We start from the raw sequence: 17,223 nt of genomic DNA, 5'->3' as shown, positions 1-17,223 counted from the left end.
ATAAAAGTAATAATTTCCACTGTATCTGGAATGTTTTCTTTAAAAAAAAAAAAGAATGAAGTGTGGCAAAATGTTAGGACTTGACAGAGGTGACTGATAGGAATAGGAGTTTATGTTATATTCTGTACTTTATGCTAAAAATTTTTCATCGCTTAAAAAATTACAAAATATATCAAAATTTGTAACTATTTTAATTAGGACTAGGTATTAGGATTTTTGGTACCATGTAAGCAAAAGAAAGTATAGGAAAAAAACTAGCTGTTACAGCTGTCATTCTCACCTAAAACCAAAATTTTTTTTAATTTTAATTTTTTGCAACAACCTCATGTGTTCAAGAATTGCCTTAATGACTATGTAAATGTAATATATTTAAATGTATAAAGTAAATTTGTATTACCAGAGTGCCATCAATATCTATTTTTATATTAGGGTTTCATGTAAAATTTCATTGGAGAAAACGATTCCATTACCAAAAACTCCAAGTTACTCACTGTCAAGTTATTTGACTACAACACAAGCCAAAGACATAGCAATGCATGCATTCAAATTTTACTTGGAAAAGTCTCCTTTTAAGATAAAGTTCATATTTCAATCCACTGTGTGAAAAGAGTTTTTGTAGAAGTAGAATTTGAGCTCAGCTCTATGGGACACAAGCAAGTTTATCTTTAAGGAAGGAGATACCAAGTATTGCTGAAAAAAGCAAAAATCTATCAATGAATAGTAGTAAATGGCACAGAGACAGAAACTGGAAAGAAAGATTGCCTGGCTTGAGTGATGAGAAAAAAGATATGCAAATAAGAACTGGAGTTACGGAGCAGAAGAGACAGTCATGAGTCAGGAATCAATGTCATGAGACTGGAAAAATCGGTACAGGATGTAAGGAAATGACATCTGCCCTTTTAACACTACCACTAAATCTTCCTATTGTGGCTCTGTCCCTCATGTTTTACTTTCTCCTTGGAATCTCCTAAAAAGGCTGCCCCAAACAGGCTCTCTACCTTAGGAAACCTACACTCCCCTTCAAGATAAGAATCAGGGCTGGGATGAGGGGGGATGTGTGTGGGTATTTTCTCTTTTTTTCTCAGCACAGCTTCAAAGGAATTTTATTCAACAAAACAAACAATAAACCCATATTAGAAGAAATCCAATAAATATTTAAAGAGCTCTAATGCTACCATACCTAGCATACCCTTCAGGATTTGTAGGTTCTGACTCCAAGAAAAAAAATGAGGAACTTGCCAGAGTTCCTTACCTCCTAGCCTTTGGCCGGCTACCATCTGACAAGTCATATACTATCATCAGCTAATCAGTGCCTTCCTAGACATCTTGAGTCACTACAGCCTTTTCTCAGAGTCTCAGGGTCTGAGAAAAGGATTTCTTCCCCACATGAACGATGTCAGAAACACTGTTCACCCTCTGATGAGACTGCACCGACCAAAGGAATGTAGTTTCAACTTTACAGTTAATTATAAAATGACCAAACCATACATATAGTAAGAGATGGTCACTTCCTGCAGGTGTAAGTGCTATCAGGAAAGCAGGGGAAGAGAGAGGACAGTGTCAACACTTTTACAAATAAAGTGTCTGCCTGAAGGTCCTTGTCTTCTCTTCAGGGAAGATGACTGTTTTAAATAGAGGGAGAATGTAAAGCATCTCCTGTATTTCTAGTATCATAATATGGTGCGAAAAATACAATTATCTTTTTATGTGTGTATGAGTCCTCCATTAGATTGAGAGTTCCTTGAGGGGACCCAGTTTATTTATTAAATGTGTGCCCCCAAAGTCTGACACACACTGTCTGATGCACAGTAATCACCCAATGCCTGTTTGTTGAATGAAAGATAAACAAAGCTACGACAAAAAAGAAACAATGGTAATAAAACTCTGAATCAAAGAGAGACGAAAAGGACAATGACACTGCAAAGGAACATTCCTGTGGGCATCTCAAGTTAAACAATGACTTGATCGTCATATTACTTAACTACTGTATTTCAAATTAACAGGGGCTTTAAGTTTTGAAAAGTGCAATATATAATTTTTCTTCTATGATAGACGTATAAAGCCAATTTGAAATCCTTAGTATTTCATGCCACTTTTTCTATTAATTCCAACCACTTGCCTAAAAGAGGTTACAATCAAACTTTCTATTTTATCTTTAAACTGCCTTTTGGAAACTGACTTCAGTCAGTCATACTTGAGTTAACAAGTAAGTACTTGAAGCTTTGGCTGATGGCACTGCCCATGAAATAATCTATACACAGTATTTTTTTTTTTTTTTTTTTGTCTGAACAGCAGTGCTTCTTTTACTACAGTGGAACTAAACTGTGATCCACTAAACCATGTAGGAACCTCAAGAGACACTGAGGGGGAGGTTTAGAAAAGCAACTTGGCTTACTTTCACCAGAGAAGTTGTCAATCAGAAAACAATGGGCTTCCAGGAAAGATCTCCCTTGAAGAGTTGCACAGGTGTTAAGTTTGAAAATCATTTGTCTTATTCTATTTTGCCTTTTTTTTCCACTATGACAAAATGAAAGTCTTCACAACAATAAAAAGTGAAGGTCTCATTGCAGCAAAGGAAGACATCATTATGTGTTCCAAAAGCAGACGCTGTGAGCCTCAACATTATGCTTCCTAGATTTATAGCAGTCACCAATATTAAACTACCAAGAAAAAAGTTGAATGAAATCACAGAAACACATATTTGAAGACTAAGGGTCAAAATCCATAAAGTTTTTTAGCTCTCTGTGAATAGAAGGTACTTATACATCATATTTGACTTCTGAACACACTTTTGGAATCACATAATATACCAAAATAGGGCACTTTCTAGACTTTCCCCATAATTAGAAAATTGTAACTATGAAACAGGTGCAATATTCTGTGATGTGCAATATTCTGTATAACTGGCAATTTGCGGCCATGCGTTTTTTTCATTCCACTAAATCCTAAAACTCTACCTAGAGTTAACTACTGCTACAAAAATATTTACTTTAGCCAGCTTGGTTTACTGTTTTTCTAAAGCCACAAGTTAAGTTCTCATACCCAATCCATCTTTTTCTCACTCCATAGTCACTGACGACCCCCCAAGAAGTTAAACAGGTGTTCTGGACTGTTTTGAAATCCTGGGGTTTTCCTTTTCATACCCTAAGGCAGAACACCTTATAGCACTTGCACTAGCCATGGATAGAGTAACACTTCCAACAATCGTAAATAAATCCTGAAGCCGTGCTATCAGGGATTGGACGCATCGATATATAAGCGAGATAAAATAGGTTCTTCCTATTGAACCGACAGAAGTTGAAGTCTCTAAGTGTTGAGCTGCCCTAGACAACAAGGTCTGCTGCATCACTTTTAAGCGCGGGGCGGGGGAGTGAGGAGGGGGGGACACAAGACTCAACCCATTCTAGAGGGAGCTGGAAGTTCTGTGTCATCAACTCCGCAATTGCTCAATTAGTCCAGTCTCCAGAGAACCCCAGGCTCCTCCCTATTCCTGTGCCTGGCGAGGTGAACGGTCCTCTTTCGGGGTCCCCAACCTCAGGTGGGCTGGAGACACTCCCCAGGCAGCTAGGGCCGCGCCGAGGTTGCCCCCAGAAAAATCCCGGCTGCCAGGCAGCGGCGACGCCGCACCCTCCTCCCCCTTTGCTAGGCTTTCCAGTCCCCGGAGTCGCCACCGCCCACTTTCTAGCACAACAAACAACATCTTGGGGCCCCGGCCCAGCACTTACCCACATCTTGCTCGAAGTGGTTGGCGGTGAACAGAGGCATCTCGCCGGCGCCCGAGCCCTAGTTGCTGCGGTCAGGCTGAGGCTCGGCAGCTGCTCCGGGCTGGGGGACCCACGGCCGCGGCTTCCTAGACGGCTCGGCTCCAGTAGCGTACGGCACTTCCGCCACCGCACCTGCCCCACTCCTGCCTGACGGGCCAGCTCCCGGTCCGCGCTCCGCCCTCGCGCTCCGCCCCGACCTCTCCTCCCGGTATGAGGTCCCACCAGCCGCGGGCATTTTCTCAGCGACCCTGTAACCGCCGCTCTCTGGGAGGAAGCGGCAGCCCTGACCCGAAGCCCCCGTAGGGGTCAGGCCGCCGCCGAGGCCACCTTTCCATCGCTAGGACCCCGGCAAGCCATGGAGCGGGGGACCTTCAGGGCCGGAAGTCGTCGAGCCTATAACTTGGCGACGCCAGAGAACCGGAAGGTGCAGTGCCGGCGGCAGCTCTGCAGGGGGCGAGGTGGTCTGGGGTTCCGTGCGTAGGGCTGCTGGTTCCGACGGCCAAGTTCTCTACAATTTAGTTCCTTCCTAAGCTATGGGCTAGTCCCACGCGGCCGAGGGCCCGCGGCTATGTTCGCGTCACAGTCCCGTTGCCTTGGAAACGGATGGAGCCTCCCTGGTTTTGAGAGTCGGCGAAGGGTTTGGCTCAGCTCCTGGCGCTTCTGGGGTTACACTCTCCTCGGCGCCTAAACCCCGCCGGCATAACCACCGTGGAAAGCGGGACTCCTCACTTTTCGCTTTCCATCGTGCTCTTACCCTGAAAACACTGCTCGACTCTGGGAATCCAGAGACGAATGAGGCACACTCCCTGCCTTCAAGTTGCTGACAGTTTTATGGGGACAGTGTATAGCGTATACGTGACAGTACATGACGGTCCTGATATACAGTTGGGGTCACAAACTCAAATTCCCATCGGAGCCAGCCAGGTATTGAAATGAGTGTGAAAGTGCAAGCACCCTTCCCACCCACACGCTCCCAAACCCTCTTAACCCTGTTTTATTTTTCTATAGCATTTATCACTTCCTAATATAGAATTTACTTATTATGTTTTCTGTTTCTCCTCTTTAGACTATAAACTCCATGATTATTTTTGTTCACTGCTGTACCCCCAGCATCTAAAACAGTGTGCAGCAAGTAATAGGTGCTCAGTAAATACTTTGCCAATCCAACCAAACAGTGCATGGCAGCTACCAGTAAACTTAAGCTATTTGTTGAAGTGTGGGCCCTACTAGAGCTTCCATTTTTTCAATGATTTTTTTTAATGTTAAGAATTACTTCAACATTTTTAATAATGGGCTAAACAAGACCATTTTACAACCTCTGTGTAAAGACATGATACAAAGAAGAGAGAACCCTTATACATGGAATAGTTCAGAAAGGTTATTGCATTTTATACCATAAAGATAGGTTCACAAATAAGGAGGAAACATCAGCAGGTGAAAGGAGCTGATTTTCAAAACCATTGAACCTAGGATGTCCAAGATATGTTTGGAGACTTTTGGATTTGTCTAGGATTAAGGCTTAGTGTTGGAATGGAAAACAAGGGTAGACAGAGATAAGAGGAAACAGATTGGGAAGAGCCTTAAGGAGCAAGCTAAGAATTTTTAATTTTATCACATAAGGCACTAGATAATCATTTAAAGATTTTGAGCAGCAGAGGAGTACACAAAAAAGAGTTTCCGGATACTAATCTGACAGCAGTGTGCATGACATATATTAAGAAGCAGACCAGGCAGTGGAACAGTTTAGGAGTTACGTAAGTATTTGAAGAAGAAATATTGTAGAGGAGGTTGTACTGAGATAAGAGCAAAGGTCTGAGGATTCGTCTTTGGAAACTATTCACATTTTAAAGAGACTCCTTTAGCTCCTCCACATCTTTAATAGCAAGCATGTTCAAGAATCTATGGGTATTTACTCATCTGTGCATATACTCAGTCTCTTGGTGAATCCAATTAACAAAATTTTTAATAGTCACTAAGAGTCAGGCCCTGTGTTAGAAACAAGAAGATACAAAGATTGTTCATTGTTACTTCACCTAATGAAGTTATTGAAGAAGTAAAAGATATGTCAATGGCAGCCCACAAGTTCTGGTGTGCAAAATTTCTGTTGTACAACCTATTTTGAGCCCCAGTCTCCCTGATAACAAAATAATCTCATCAATTTCAGTTAAATTCTGTCTCTTTAGGGGTTTTTGTTGTTGTTATTATTATTTTGGGTTTAGACTCAACAAATCTACATCCTTACCTCACACCACTTTCTCTGAACATACACCAAGATCCATCCTCAGGTATGTTCTTCCAACTCTGCCAGTCCGTATTTGGTGAATAACCCTTTTTATTCCAAAACAGGGACAGTGCTTCCCCAGTCAAGACATGATGAAACTTGACCCTAGTTATTGGTCTAGAAACACTGAAGGGGGTTGTGGGAAATCTTTTTTTCTTTTTCTCCCTCGCAAAAGATTAATGAACATGACCTCCTCCCAATACTTCAGTGAATAAGGATTGAGGTCAGCAGGGAAAGCAGTGGTTTGGTTCTTTCTGGATCAAAAGGGAAATCTTGAGAAGGGTAAGTAGCATTTTGGAAGGCATCTTCCTCAGATGAGGCTTCTCCGTGGTCTTCAGGCAAAGGGAGGTCACTATCCTCTAGCAGGGGCAAACACACCACTTCTGTCAGTCCAGAGGATTGAGGTGAATCTATCAGCTCAAAGTTCTCAAGAGTATCCACCCAGATATCCCCATCATCCTAGGTCTCAGGGTCTCATTCTTTCCCCTGCAGAGTCCTGACTTTACATTATGCTATGGGTTATGAATTCAACCTTCTTTTAAATTCTGCTACTCTCACAATCAGGTCCTGAGTCTGATTTTTTTTTTTAATTGTAATCCGTCCCTCTGGCCATAGCAAATAAAGCTAGCTAGCTTTCTCTCTCCCTCTCTCTCTCTCTCTCCTTCTCTCACTTTTCTCTTTGTATTTCAGTTTGGATAATTTCTCTATGTGTCTTTAGGATGAGTGGTATGTTATTTTTCATTAATTTCCAAAGCATTCAGTTTGAGTGTTTTTTAAATAAACTTTTTATTTTAGATTTACAAGAAAGTTACAAAGATAGTACAGAGAGGTCTCATTTACCCCTCCCCCCTTTCTCCCGCTGTTAACATCTTACATTTCCATGGTGTATTTGTCAAAACTAAGAAACTAACATTAGTTCATTGCTATTAACTAAACCACAGATTTATTTGGATTTTACCAATGTTTACATTAATGGCCTCCTTTTTTTTTTCCAGGATCCAATCCAGGTATGCCAGGTGTCCCCAAGCTCACCCCAGGTTCAATGATTCATTGGGACTCATAGGACTCAGCATATAGTCATCCTCATGACTATATTTTATTACAACCGAAGGATACAAAACAAAATCAGCAAAGGGAAAAGGCACATAGGGTAAAGTCTGGAGGTGCGAGCGTCTAAGAGTTCTCTCTCAAGGAAGGCACACAGGACATGCTTAAACCCTCCAACGAGTCGTACAACAATGTCGTCTACCAGGTAAGCTCATTGCAAATTCAATGCCCAGGGTTTTTACCGGGGGCTAGTCACACAGGCACCCTCTACCTAACATGCACCCATGTTTCCAGACTCTCAGAAGGAAAGCAGGTGTTCAGCATAAACCACATTGTTTGTACAGTTTAGGCACCATGAGCCATTCTTATCAGGGAAATTGTGGAAACTCTCTCAAAATCTAAGTTCCCAGATGCCAGCCAAGGGCTAACTTTGCAAGCAGGCCTCTCCTTTTTTTAATTTATTTTTTATTGACGTATAGTTGAATTACAGTGTCATGTTAATTACTGCTATACAGCAAAGTGACTCAGTTATACATATATATACATTCTTTTTCATATTCTTTTCCTCTATGGTTTATCACATGATATTGAATATAGTTCCCTGTGCTATAAAGTAGGACCTAGTTGTTTATTCATTCTATATATACCAGTTTGCGTCTGCTAATCCCAAACTCCCAATCCAACCCTCTCCCACCGCCCCCCCGCATGGCAACCACCAGTCTATTCTCTATGTCCCTGATTCTGTTTCTGTTTCATAGATAGGTTCATTTGTGTTGTATCTTATTTTATTTTTTTTTTAATTTTTTAAAAAATTAATTAATTTATTTATTTTTTATTTTTGGCTGTGTTGGGTCTTCGTTTCTGTGCGAGGGCTTTTTCCAATTGCGGCAAGCGGGGGCCACTCTTCATCGCGGTGCGCGGGCCTCTCACTATCGCGGCTTCTTTTGTTGCGGAGCACAGGCTCCAGACGCGCAGGCTCAGTAGTTGTGGCTCACGGGCCTAGTTGCTCCGTGGCATGTGGGATCTTCCCAAACCAGGGCTCGAACCCGTGTTCCCTGCATTGGCAGGCAGATTCTCAACCACTGCGCCACCAGGGAAGCCCTGTGTTGTATTTTAGATTCCACATGTAAGTGATATCATATGGTATTTGTCTTTCTCTTTCTGACTTACTTCACTTAGCATGATCATTTCTGATTGCTTTTTTTAATTTAACTATAATTGATTTACAGTACTGTGTTAGTTTCAGGTGTACAGCTTCAGATTCTTTTCCATTATAGATTATGACAAGCTATTGAATATGGTTACCTGTGCTATACAGTAAATCCTTGTTGATTTACTTTATATATAGTGGTGTGGCAAGCAGGCCTTTCTAAGGATAGTGGTCTCAGGCCTGCTATGTTAACCCTTTTCTGCATACCAGAGTATCACAGTTCATTAGGTTGTCATGTCTCCCTAGTCTCCTCTGGTTTGTGACAGTTTCTCAGTCTTTCCTTGTTTTTCATGACCTTTACAGTCTTGAGGAGTGCTGACCAGATATGCTGTAGATTGTCTCTGAATCTAAGTTTGTCTGATGTCTTTCTCATGCTTAGATGGGTGTTGTGGGATTTTGGAAAGTATATCACAGAGGTAGAGTGTCCTCACCACATTATTGTAAGGAGTACATGATATCTGGTGATGGTAACTTTTAGCACTTAGTAAATGTAGCATTTGCCAAGTTCTTCCACTTAAAAGTTAATATTTTTCCCTTTCCCTACTCTGTTCTTAGGAAGCAGGTCACTGAGTCTAGCCCACCCTCAAGGGGAAGGGAGGGCATTAAGCTTCACCTTCTGTAGAGGGGAATACCTAAGTATATTATTGGAATTTTTCTATAAGGAAAATTTGTCTCTTTTCTCCTATTTACCCATTTATTAAATTGTTTATAGCAGTATGAACTCATGTATATTTATCTTATACTTTGAGTTGTAACCCAATAATACTTTTTTTTTTTTTTTTTTTGCTGTTTTCTTGTTTGCTTTTGCTCAAAGTGTTCCATCTTTGTTCATTGGGAGTTCTTTCCGTTGACTTCTATGTCCCTTTGATGTGTTACTTTTTTTTAGCATTTCTTTACTTTCCTGGTACTATAAGGTGCTCTAGGCTCATCTTGTATATTCTCTGCTGCATTCTTAGAATCAACCGTTTCTCAAAGGCACCCTGGTTCTGACGTTCTCTTTAAAGGCTGCCATAGACTATTCCTAGGCTTCATGATGCCTTGAGTAGAGAACTGGCTAACCTGAGCTTGTTATTTCCTTCCTGAAGCACATTAACAGTAATTAACAACAGCCATCCAATTCCACAGTTTTTATAACTGTCTTCGCCTCTCTCAAATGCTAGAGCTATTATAGAAGCCAGTGCATGCCCTTCTACCTGTACCCAACCCCAATTTACCATGATCTTAGTAATTGTGATGCTACGGAAGTAGTTCTCAACATTTGGCATCAGAACCACCTGGAGGGCTTGTTAAAAACACAGATTGCTGGACCCCACTGCAGAGTTTCTGATTTAGTAAATCTTGTGTGGAGCACAACCTAAATCCTACCCAGGTAAACATAAAACTTCACACAAAAGGCCTGTTCTCCTCAGTTCCTTTTACCCAGTATATCATGTCTGGCTTTTAACCAAAACTCACAAAGCATACTAAAAGACAAAAACCAAAACAAAACAGTTTGAAGAGCAAGCATCAGAACTAGATTCAGACATGGCAGGGGTGTTAGACATTTCTTCAACCTGGCTTAATTTCTGCCAGGTTGGTCAGGCTCTGGTGAAACCCTAGTTAGTTAGGCTCTGGTAAAACCCTAGTTGGTTAGAATCTAGGGTTTTACCAGATTCTAAAATAATAATTTCTCTTGAGGTAAGGCCTCCTTAAAAAGAATAGAATGCTCTGGGCTTATTTCAGAATGGCTACTTTCCTCCTCCCCCTGCCAGAAGCACAAGGGGATTTTCTCTGATCTTCCTTGTGGGAACCTGATAGGGCTCCTAGAGGTAAAACTTACAATAATGGGGGAGCCTCCCTGTTACTGGGTCCTCATGGAGTGTTTAACTCTCAGACTTGTCCACAGTGAGCCTCCAGCAGTTCATCAATCACAGTTCAGGTTTCCCTACCCCAGCACTTGTTCCAGCAGAGGCTTCTGCTCTAGTAAGTTGTGATTCTCTATTTCTGCCTGTCTGTCTCTCCAACTTTGGGGGCAGCAGTTTGCCCTGTGACCTCAGATCTCTGAGGGAGCTAAAAAGAGTTGTTGATTTTCAGGTCAGTTTTTTTTTCTTATTGTGTGGACCAGAGTGACAACTCCTAAGCTTCTTGGATTCTAGACCAGAAACCAGAAGTTGGCTCTCTTTTTCTCTCTCTTTTCTATCATAGGCATTACAGTGTTTTTGACCTACATACTAGAAACCTTAGAATAAGCTCTAACTCTGCTTCTATTGTTCCAGTTTTTAAAAACCTAATTGTTTCACTTCTTTCTTCAAACTTTCTTTTTGCTGTCCACTCACCCCCTCCCTTTGGCATCGCCTCTATTGTATCCCAGGCTCTCTTTTCCTCCACGCCTTCCAATTCTTCCCTTTGAGAAAGGGCACCCAGTAGAAGGGGCTGGGCTCTACTTCATGCTCTGTTAACCGAGTCATGAACCCATAAGGCTACGTCTCTCCCAGAGAGGGAGGCTTTTTCTTTTAAAGACATCATATGAGCTAGCCTATCCCTGCCCACAAAACAACTTAATTATCCTGAAACACCACCTTTATAGTTTTGTTCCCTCAAGAACCTACTGGATTTTGCCTGCCACAGAAAGTTCAATCTGGGCTGTCACTGTCTCTGGTAAATAACTCATTTTTCCCTACCCAATAACCTTATTTTCCATGGCTTAAAGCATCAGTTTTTGAAGTCAGGTGAAATTTCAAATCACAGCCTTGCCACTGACTATGTGACTTTGGGAAAATACTTAAGTTCTAGGAACCTCAGTTTTCTTATTTTTAAGTATAACTTCATAAGTTTGCCATGAAGATTAAACAGGATCATGAGAGCTTTTCATATAGTATGTGCTCGGTAGCACTTACAGCATTTACAAAAGGAAGTTTTGCAATGATAGATGTGTTTTCTATTTGCACTGTTCAATATAGTAGCCACTAGGCATCTGTGCCTATTGATCACTTGAAATGTGTCTGAATTTTCAATTTTATTTCATTTTAATTAATTTAAACTTAAATAGCCACATGTACCTAGTGGCTAGCATTTAAGATGGAGCTAGCACTAGTAAACATTGTGAAAATCAGTTGAAGGAAATAGAAGTGTCTTTTGTCTGTATTACTTGTGTCTCATGATACTTCTCTTTCCAAAAATGCTTGCTTTCTTCTTTCATCTATCTTCATCTTTTACCTCTTTTCATTTTTCACATCTGTAAATTTAAGACCCAATTCAACATCCATCTTCTCAAGAAGCATTCCTCAGTTGGTCCCAATTCACGTCTTTCACTTCTCTGAAACTTTTGTTGAATAGATGGTCAACATTTCACTACTTAGCACTTAATATTCCTCTGACCTATCTTGTGCAATAGTTGTAACTCCCCAAGAGCACAATATAAGGATCTGTGTGGTTTTTGATTCTGTGCCCCTCCAAGGCAAATAGCCCATTACTTAAAATATGTAAACACTGCATTATGGATTGAATGTTTGTGTCTCCCCCAAATTCATATGTTGAAATCTAGTTGCCAATGTGATGATATTTCGAGGTGGGACCACTGGCAGGTAATTAGGTGATGAGAGTGTGGCCCTCACTAATGAGATTAGTGCCCTTATAAGAAGAGGCCAGAGAGTCTAGCACACTCTCTTTCTGCCATGTGAGTGAACAATAAGTCAGCACTCTACAACCCAGAAGAAGATCCTCCCCAGAACCTGACCATGCTGGCACCCAGATCTCAGACTTCCAGCCTCCTGAACTGTGAGAAATAAGTTTCTGTTGTTTGTAAGCCACCCACTCTCTGATACTTTGTTTTAGCAGCATGAACTAAGACACACTGAGTAACCCTATGTTTGATTTATTACTTGTCCTTTACCTCTCTGATTCAATCTTCTCACTTCCAATTCCCGCTACCAATTTGGCTGAAAGAAGTGCCCAAATATCCAATAAAATACTTACTTATCTTTTTCTATTCTACCTTTGTGTTACTTTATTCTCCCCACTCCTGCAAAATGAATAAAAGCATATTTTCAGGTACGTTACATTTTTCCCATTTAATTTAGTTAAACATTGGGTGCCTACTATTTACAAAATATTAGTGGTAGGGGCAAGAGTTGATGATGGGGGCTTCCCTGGTGGCACAGTGGTTAAGTGCCAATGCAGGAGACACGGGTTCGACCCTGGTCCGGGAAGATCCCACATGCCACGGAGCAACTAAGTCCATGCACCACAACTACCAAGCCTGCGCTCTAGAGCCCATGAGGCACAACTACTGAAGCCCACATGCCTACAGCCTGTGCTCTGCAACAAGAGAAGCCACCACAATGAGAAGCCCATGCACAGCAACAAAGATCCAATGCAGCCAAAAAACAAACAAACAAATAAATTAAAAAAAAAAAAGAGTTGACGATTGGGCATGAAAGTGATATAACTGCTCTCGAATGAGTTATATTTAGAAGAGGAGAGTGATTTATGAAAATGATTGATTAATGGAAGAGAATACATAGGAAAAAGGGAATTACCAACTGTTGGTGGATTATAGACCAATGGTATTTTGGTATGTAGCTATTTAAAATATTTTAGTTGCCTAGTTGAGGGTAGTTAGCCTAACAAATTTTGGTGTTTGGGATGCTTCCGATTGTAATTAAGAAATTTTATCTTGAACTAAACTCTCACAAATTGGATAGGTTGAATCCTTAGCAAAATAAAGAGAAACTATGTATGGACAGTACAGAAAAAAATCATTTTGAAAAAGATAACATGGTCCACTATACTGTATATAAATAAATAAATAAACATAAATAAATTTTAAAAATAAAAATTTGTCACTAGAAAAAAATTTATTAAGCTTAAAAAAAGAAAAAGATAACCTGGAAAAGTAAGGGATAAACAAATGATAATAACATTAAAAATCATGTTAAAAGGGTTGGAGAAGAAAAACAGAGGTACAAATTCAGGAAATTCTGTGTGTGCACATGTGTGTATGTTTTTTTAAGAAAAATACTAAGAGGAGGTTTATCTTAAAAGCCCATGGCAAACATTTAGAGAAGAGCTAACACCTATCCTTCTCAAACTCTTCCAAAATATAGCAGAGGGAGAAACACTCCCAAACTCATTCTACAAGGCCACCATCACCCTGATACCAAAACCAGATAAAGATGACACAAAAAAGGCAAACTACAGGCCAATATCACTGATGAACATAGATGCAAAAGTCCTCAACAAAATACTAGCAAACAGAATCCAGCAGCACATTAAAAGGATCATACACCATGATCAAGTGGGGTTTATCGCAGGAATGCAAGGATTCTTCAATATATGCAAATCAATCAATGTGATACACTATATTAACAAATTGAAGAAGAAAAACCATATGATCATCTCAATAGATGCAGAAAAAGCTTTTGACAAAATTCAACATCCATTTATGATAAAAACGCTCCAGAAAGTAGGCATAGAGGGAACATACCTCAACATAATAAAGGCCATATATGACAAATCCACAGCCAACATCGTTCTCAATGGTCAACAACTGAAACCATTTCCACTAAGGTCAGGAACAAGACAAAGTTGCCCACTCTCACCACTATTGTTCAACATAGCTTTCGAAGCTTTAGCCAGAGCAATCAGAGAAGAAAAAGAAATAAAAGGAATACAAATTGGAAAAGAAGAAGTAAAACTGTCACTGTTTGCAGATGACATGATACTATACATAGAGAACCCTAAAGATGCTACCAGAAAACTACTAGAGCTAATCAATGAATGTGGTAAAATAGCAGGATACAAAATTAATGCACAGAAATCTCTTGCATTCCTATACACTAATGATGAAAAATCTAAAAGAGAAATTAAGGAAACACTCCCATTTACCATTGCAACAAAAAGAATAAAATACCTAGGAATAAACCTACCAAAGGAGACAAAAGACCTGTATGCAGAAAACTATAAAACACTGATGAAAGAAATTAAAGATGATACAAACAGATGAAGAGATATACCATGTTCTTGGATTGGAAGCATCAACCTTGTGAAAATGACTATACTACCCAAAGCAATCTACAGATTCAATGCAATCCCTATCAAACTACCAATGGCATTTTTCACAGAACTAGAACAAAAAATTTCACAATTTGTATGGAAACACAAATGACCCCGAATAACCAAAGCAATCTTGAGAAAGAAAAACAGAGCTGGAGGAATCAGGCTCCCAGACTTCAGACTATACTACAAACCTACAGTAATCAAGACAGTATGGTACTGGCACAAAAACAGAAATATAGATCAATGGAACAGGATAGCAAGCCCAGAGATAAACTCACACACATATGGTCATCTTATCTTTGATAAAGGAGGCAAGAATATACAATGGAGAAAAGACAGCCACTTCAATAAGTGGTGCTGGGAAAACTGGACAGCTACATGTAAAAGATGAAATTAGAATACTCCCTAACACCATACACAAAAATAAACTCAAAATGGATTAAAGACCTAAATGTAAGACCAGACACTATAAAACTCTTAGAGGAAAACACAGGCAGAACACTCTATGACATAAATCACAGCAAGATCCTTTTTGACCCACCTCCTAGAGAAATGGAAATAAAAACAAAAATAAACAAATGGGACCTAATGAAGCGTCAAAGCTTTTGCACAGCAAAGGAAACCATAAGCAAGATGAAAAGACAACCCTCAGAATGGGAGAAAATATTTGCAAACGAAGCAACTGACAAAGGATTAATCTCCAAAATATACAAACAGCTCATGCAGCTCAATATCAAAAAAACAAACAACCCAATCCAAAAATGGGCAGAAAACCTAAATAGACATTTCTCCAAAGAAGATAAACAGGTTGCCAACAAACACATGAAAGGATGCCCAACATTACTAATCATTAGAGAAATGCAAAGCAAAACTACAATGAGGTATCACCTCACACCAGTCAGAATGGCCATCATCAAAAAATCTACAAACAATAAATGCTGGAGAGGGTGTGGAGAAAAGGGAAGCCTCTTGCACTGTTGGTGGGAATGTAAATTGATACAGCCACTATGGAGAACAGTATGGAGGTTCCTTAAAAAACTAAAAATAGAACTACCATATGACCCAGCAATCCCACTGCTGGGCATATACCCTGAAAAAACCATAATTCCAAAAGAGTCATGTACCACAATGTTCATTGCAGCACTATTTACAATAGCCAGGACATGGAAGCAACCTAAGTGTCCATCAACAGATGAATGGATAAAGAAGATGTGGCACATATCTACAACGGACTATTACTCAGCCATAAAAAGAAACAAAACTGAGTTATTTGTAGTGAGGTGGATGGACCTAGAGTCCATCATACAGAGTGAAGTTAAGTCAAAAAGAGAAAAACAAATACCGTATGCTAACACATATATATGGAATCTAAAAAAAAAAAAAAGGTTCTGAGGAACTTAGGGGCAGGACAGGGATAAAGACGCAGATGTAGAGAATGGACCTGAGGACACGGAGAGGGAGAAGGGTAAGCTGGGACGAAGTGAGAGAGTGGCATTGACATATATACACTACCAAATGTAAAATAGCTAGTGGGAAGCAACTACATAGCACAGGGAGATCAGCTGGGTGCTTTGTGACCACCTAGTGGGGTGGGATAGGGAGGGTTGGAGGGAGACGCAAGAGGGAGGGGATATATGTATACGTATAGCTGATTCACTTTGTTATACAGCAGAAACTAACACAACAATGTAAAGCAGTTATACTCCAATAAAGATGTTAAAAAATAAGTAAATAAAATTTTAAAAGCAAAAAAAAAAAAAGGACCATGGCCACAAAGACCTAGCTCACAGGACTCTCAGCAGGATTGGTTGATTCTATTCAGTAATATTGTTTATTGAAAATACAATTGAAGAGTCTATAATGTAATTACACCAAAAATTAGCTTCGTACTTCATAACTAACTTAAAACTGGAGAATTATTTTTCTCCTTTTATCATCTGTATTACCATGCCCTGCACAGTAGGTGGCGGCATTGTTTCACTTTCTATCAACAGAATGGCCTTAACTGCAAAATACAGAAGCAAATATTGAAACAAATTACAGGAGCCCAATTTGGCCAATTTAAAACATTGCCCTTTCTATCTACCTTAAAAAATTATATGAATAATACCTCATTATAGTATACCAAATTTGTATATTTCCTACATTGAGGTTTTTTTTTTTTTTTTTTAAAGATGTGACATTTCAAGTTTTGTGGGGTTTTTTAAAATTTTTATTTATTTATTTATTTATTTTTGGCTGTGTTGGGTCTTCATTTCTGTGTGAGGGCTTTCTCTAGTTGCGGCAAGTGGGGGCCACTCTTCATCGCGGTGCGTGGGCCTCTCACTATCGCGGCCTCTCTTGTTGTGGAGCACAGGCTCCAGTCGCGCAGGCTCAGTAGTTGTGGCTCACGGGCCTAGTTGCTCAGCGGCATGTGGGATCTTCCCAGACCAGGGCTCGAACCCGTGTCCCCTGCGTTGGCAGGCAGATTCTCAACCACTGTGCCACCAGGGAAGCCCCCCTACATTGAGTTTAATAAAAAGTATTTGCTGACAAATTCATTTTGCCAATGAATGTCAATAAACCAGGATGTGCTGTTTTAAATATCAATATTTACTTATTCTTCATCACGAGACTGTAACAAATTAACTCCTCTTTAGTTTTAATGTAAAGATAGTATTTATTTATACTTAATTTCATTTGTGCTGGTCATTCAGCAATGTTTATTATGCCTACAATGACCAGCACTCCGTGAAGCTCTGCAGAGGTACAGTCAGAAGAGCTGTTATCTGGGCTGGGCACTAAAGACAGGTAAAATCTCAGCATGCATTTGAGGTTTAAAACATCACTTTCAGGCAATATACAGACACAATTTATGCATGCTATGGAGTAGATGGGTTTTTTTT

The 17,223-nt window shown here is 40.0% G+C and overlaps 1 protein-coding gene across 4 annotated transcripts in view; it reads right to left on the bottom strand.

Moving 5' to 3' along the window:
• Window positions 1–4,119, bottom strand: part of STAM2 (signal transducing adaptor molecule 2) — a 63,065-nt gene extending 58,946 nt beyond the window's left edge. Inside the window, exon 1 of one of the 4 annotated variants that reach the window (XM_082395764.1) lies at window positions 3,726–4,119. In XM_082395764.1, the coding sequence (XP_082251890.1) occupies window positions 3,726–3,765 (40 nt within the window). In that variant the 5' untranslated portion in view covers window positions 3,766–4,119. The remainder of the gene's footprint in view (window positions 1–3,725) is intronic. The other 3 variants (XM_082395762.1, XM_082395761.1, XM_082395763.1) reach the window with 3 other exon arrangements.
• Window positions 4,120–17,223: the final 13,104 nt, after the last annotated feature.

This window comes from Balaenoptera borealis (assembly GCF_965194805.1).
Source record: "Balaenoptera borealis genome assembly, chromosome: 6".
NCBI lineage: Eukaryota > Metazoa > Chordata > Mammalia > Artiodactyla > Balaenopteridae > Balaenoptera > Balaenoptera borealis.
This window is presented reverse-complemented; position numbering and strand designations above follow the sequence as displayed.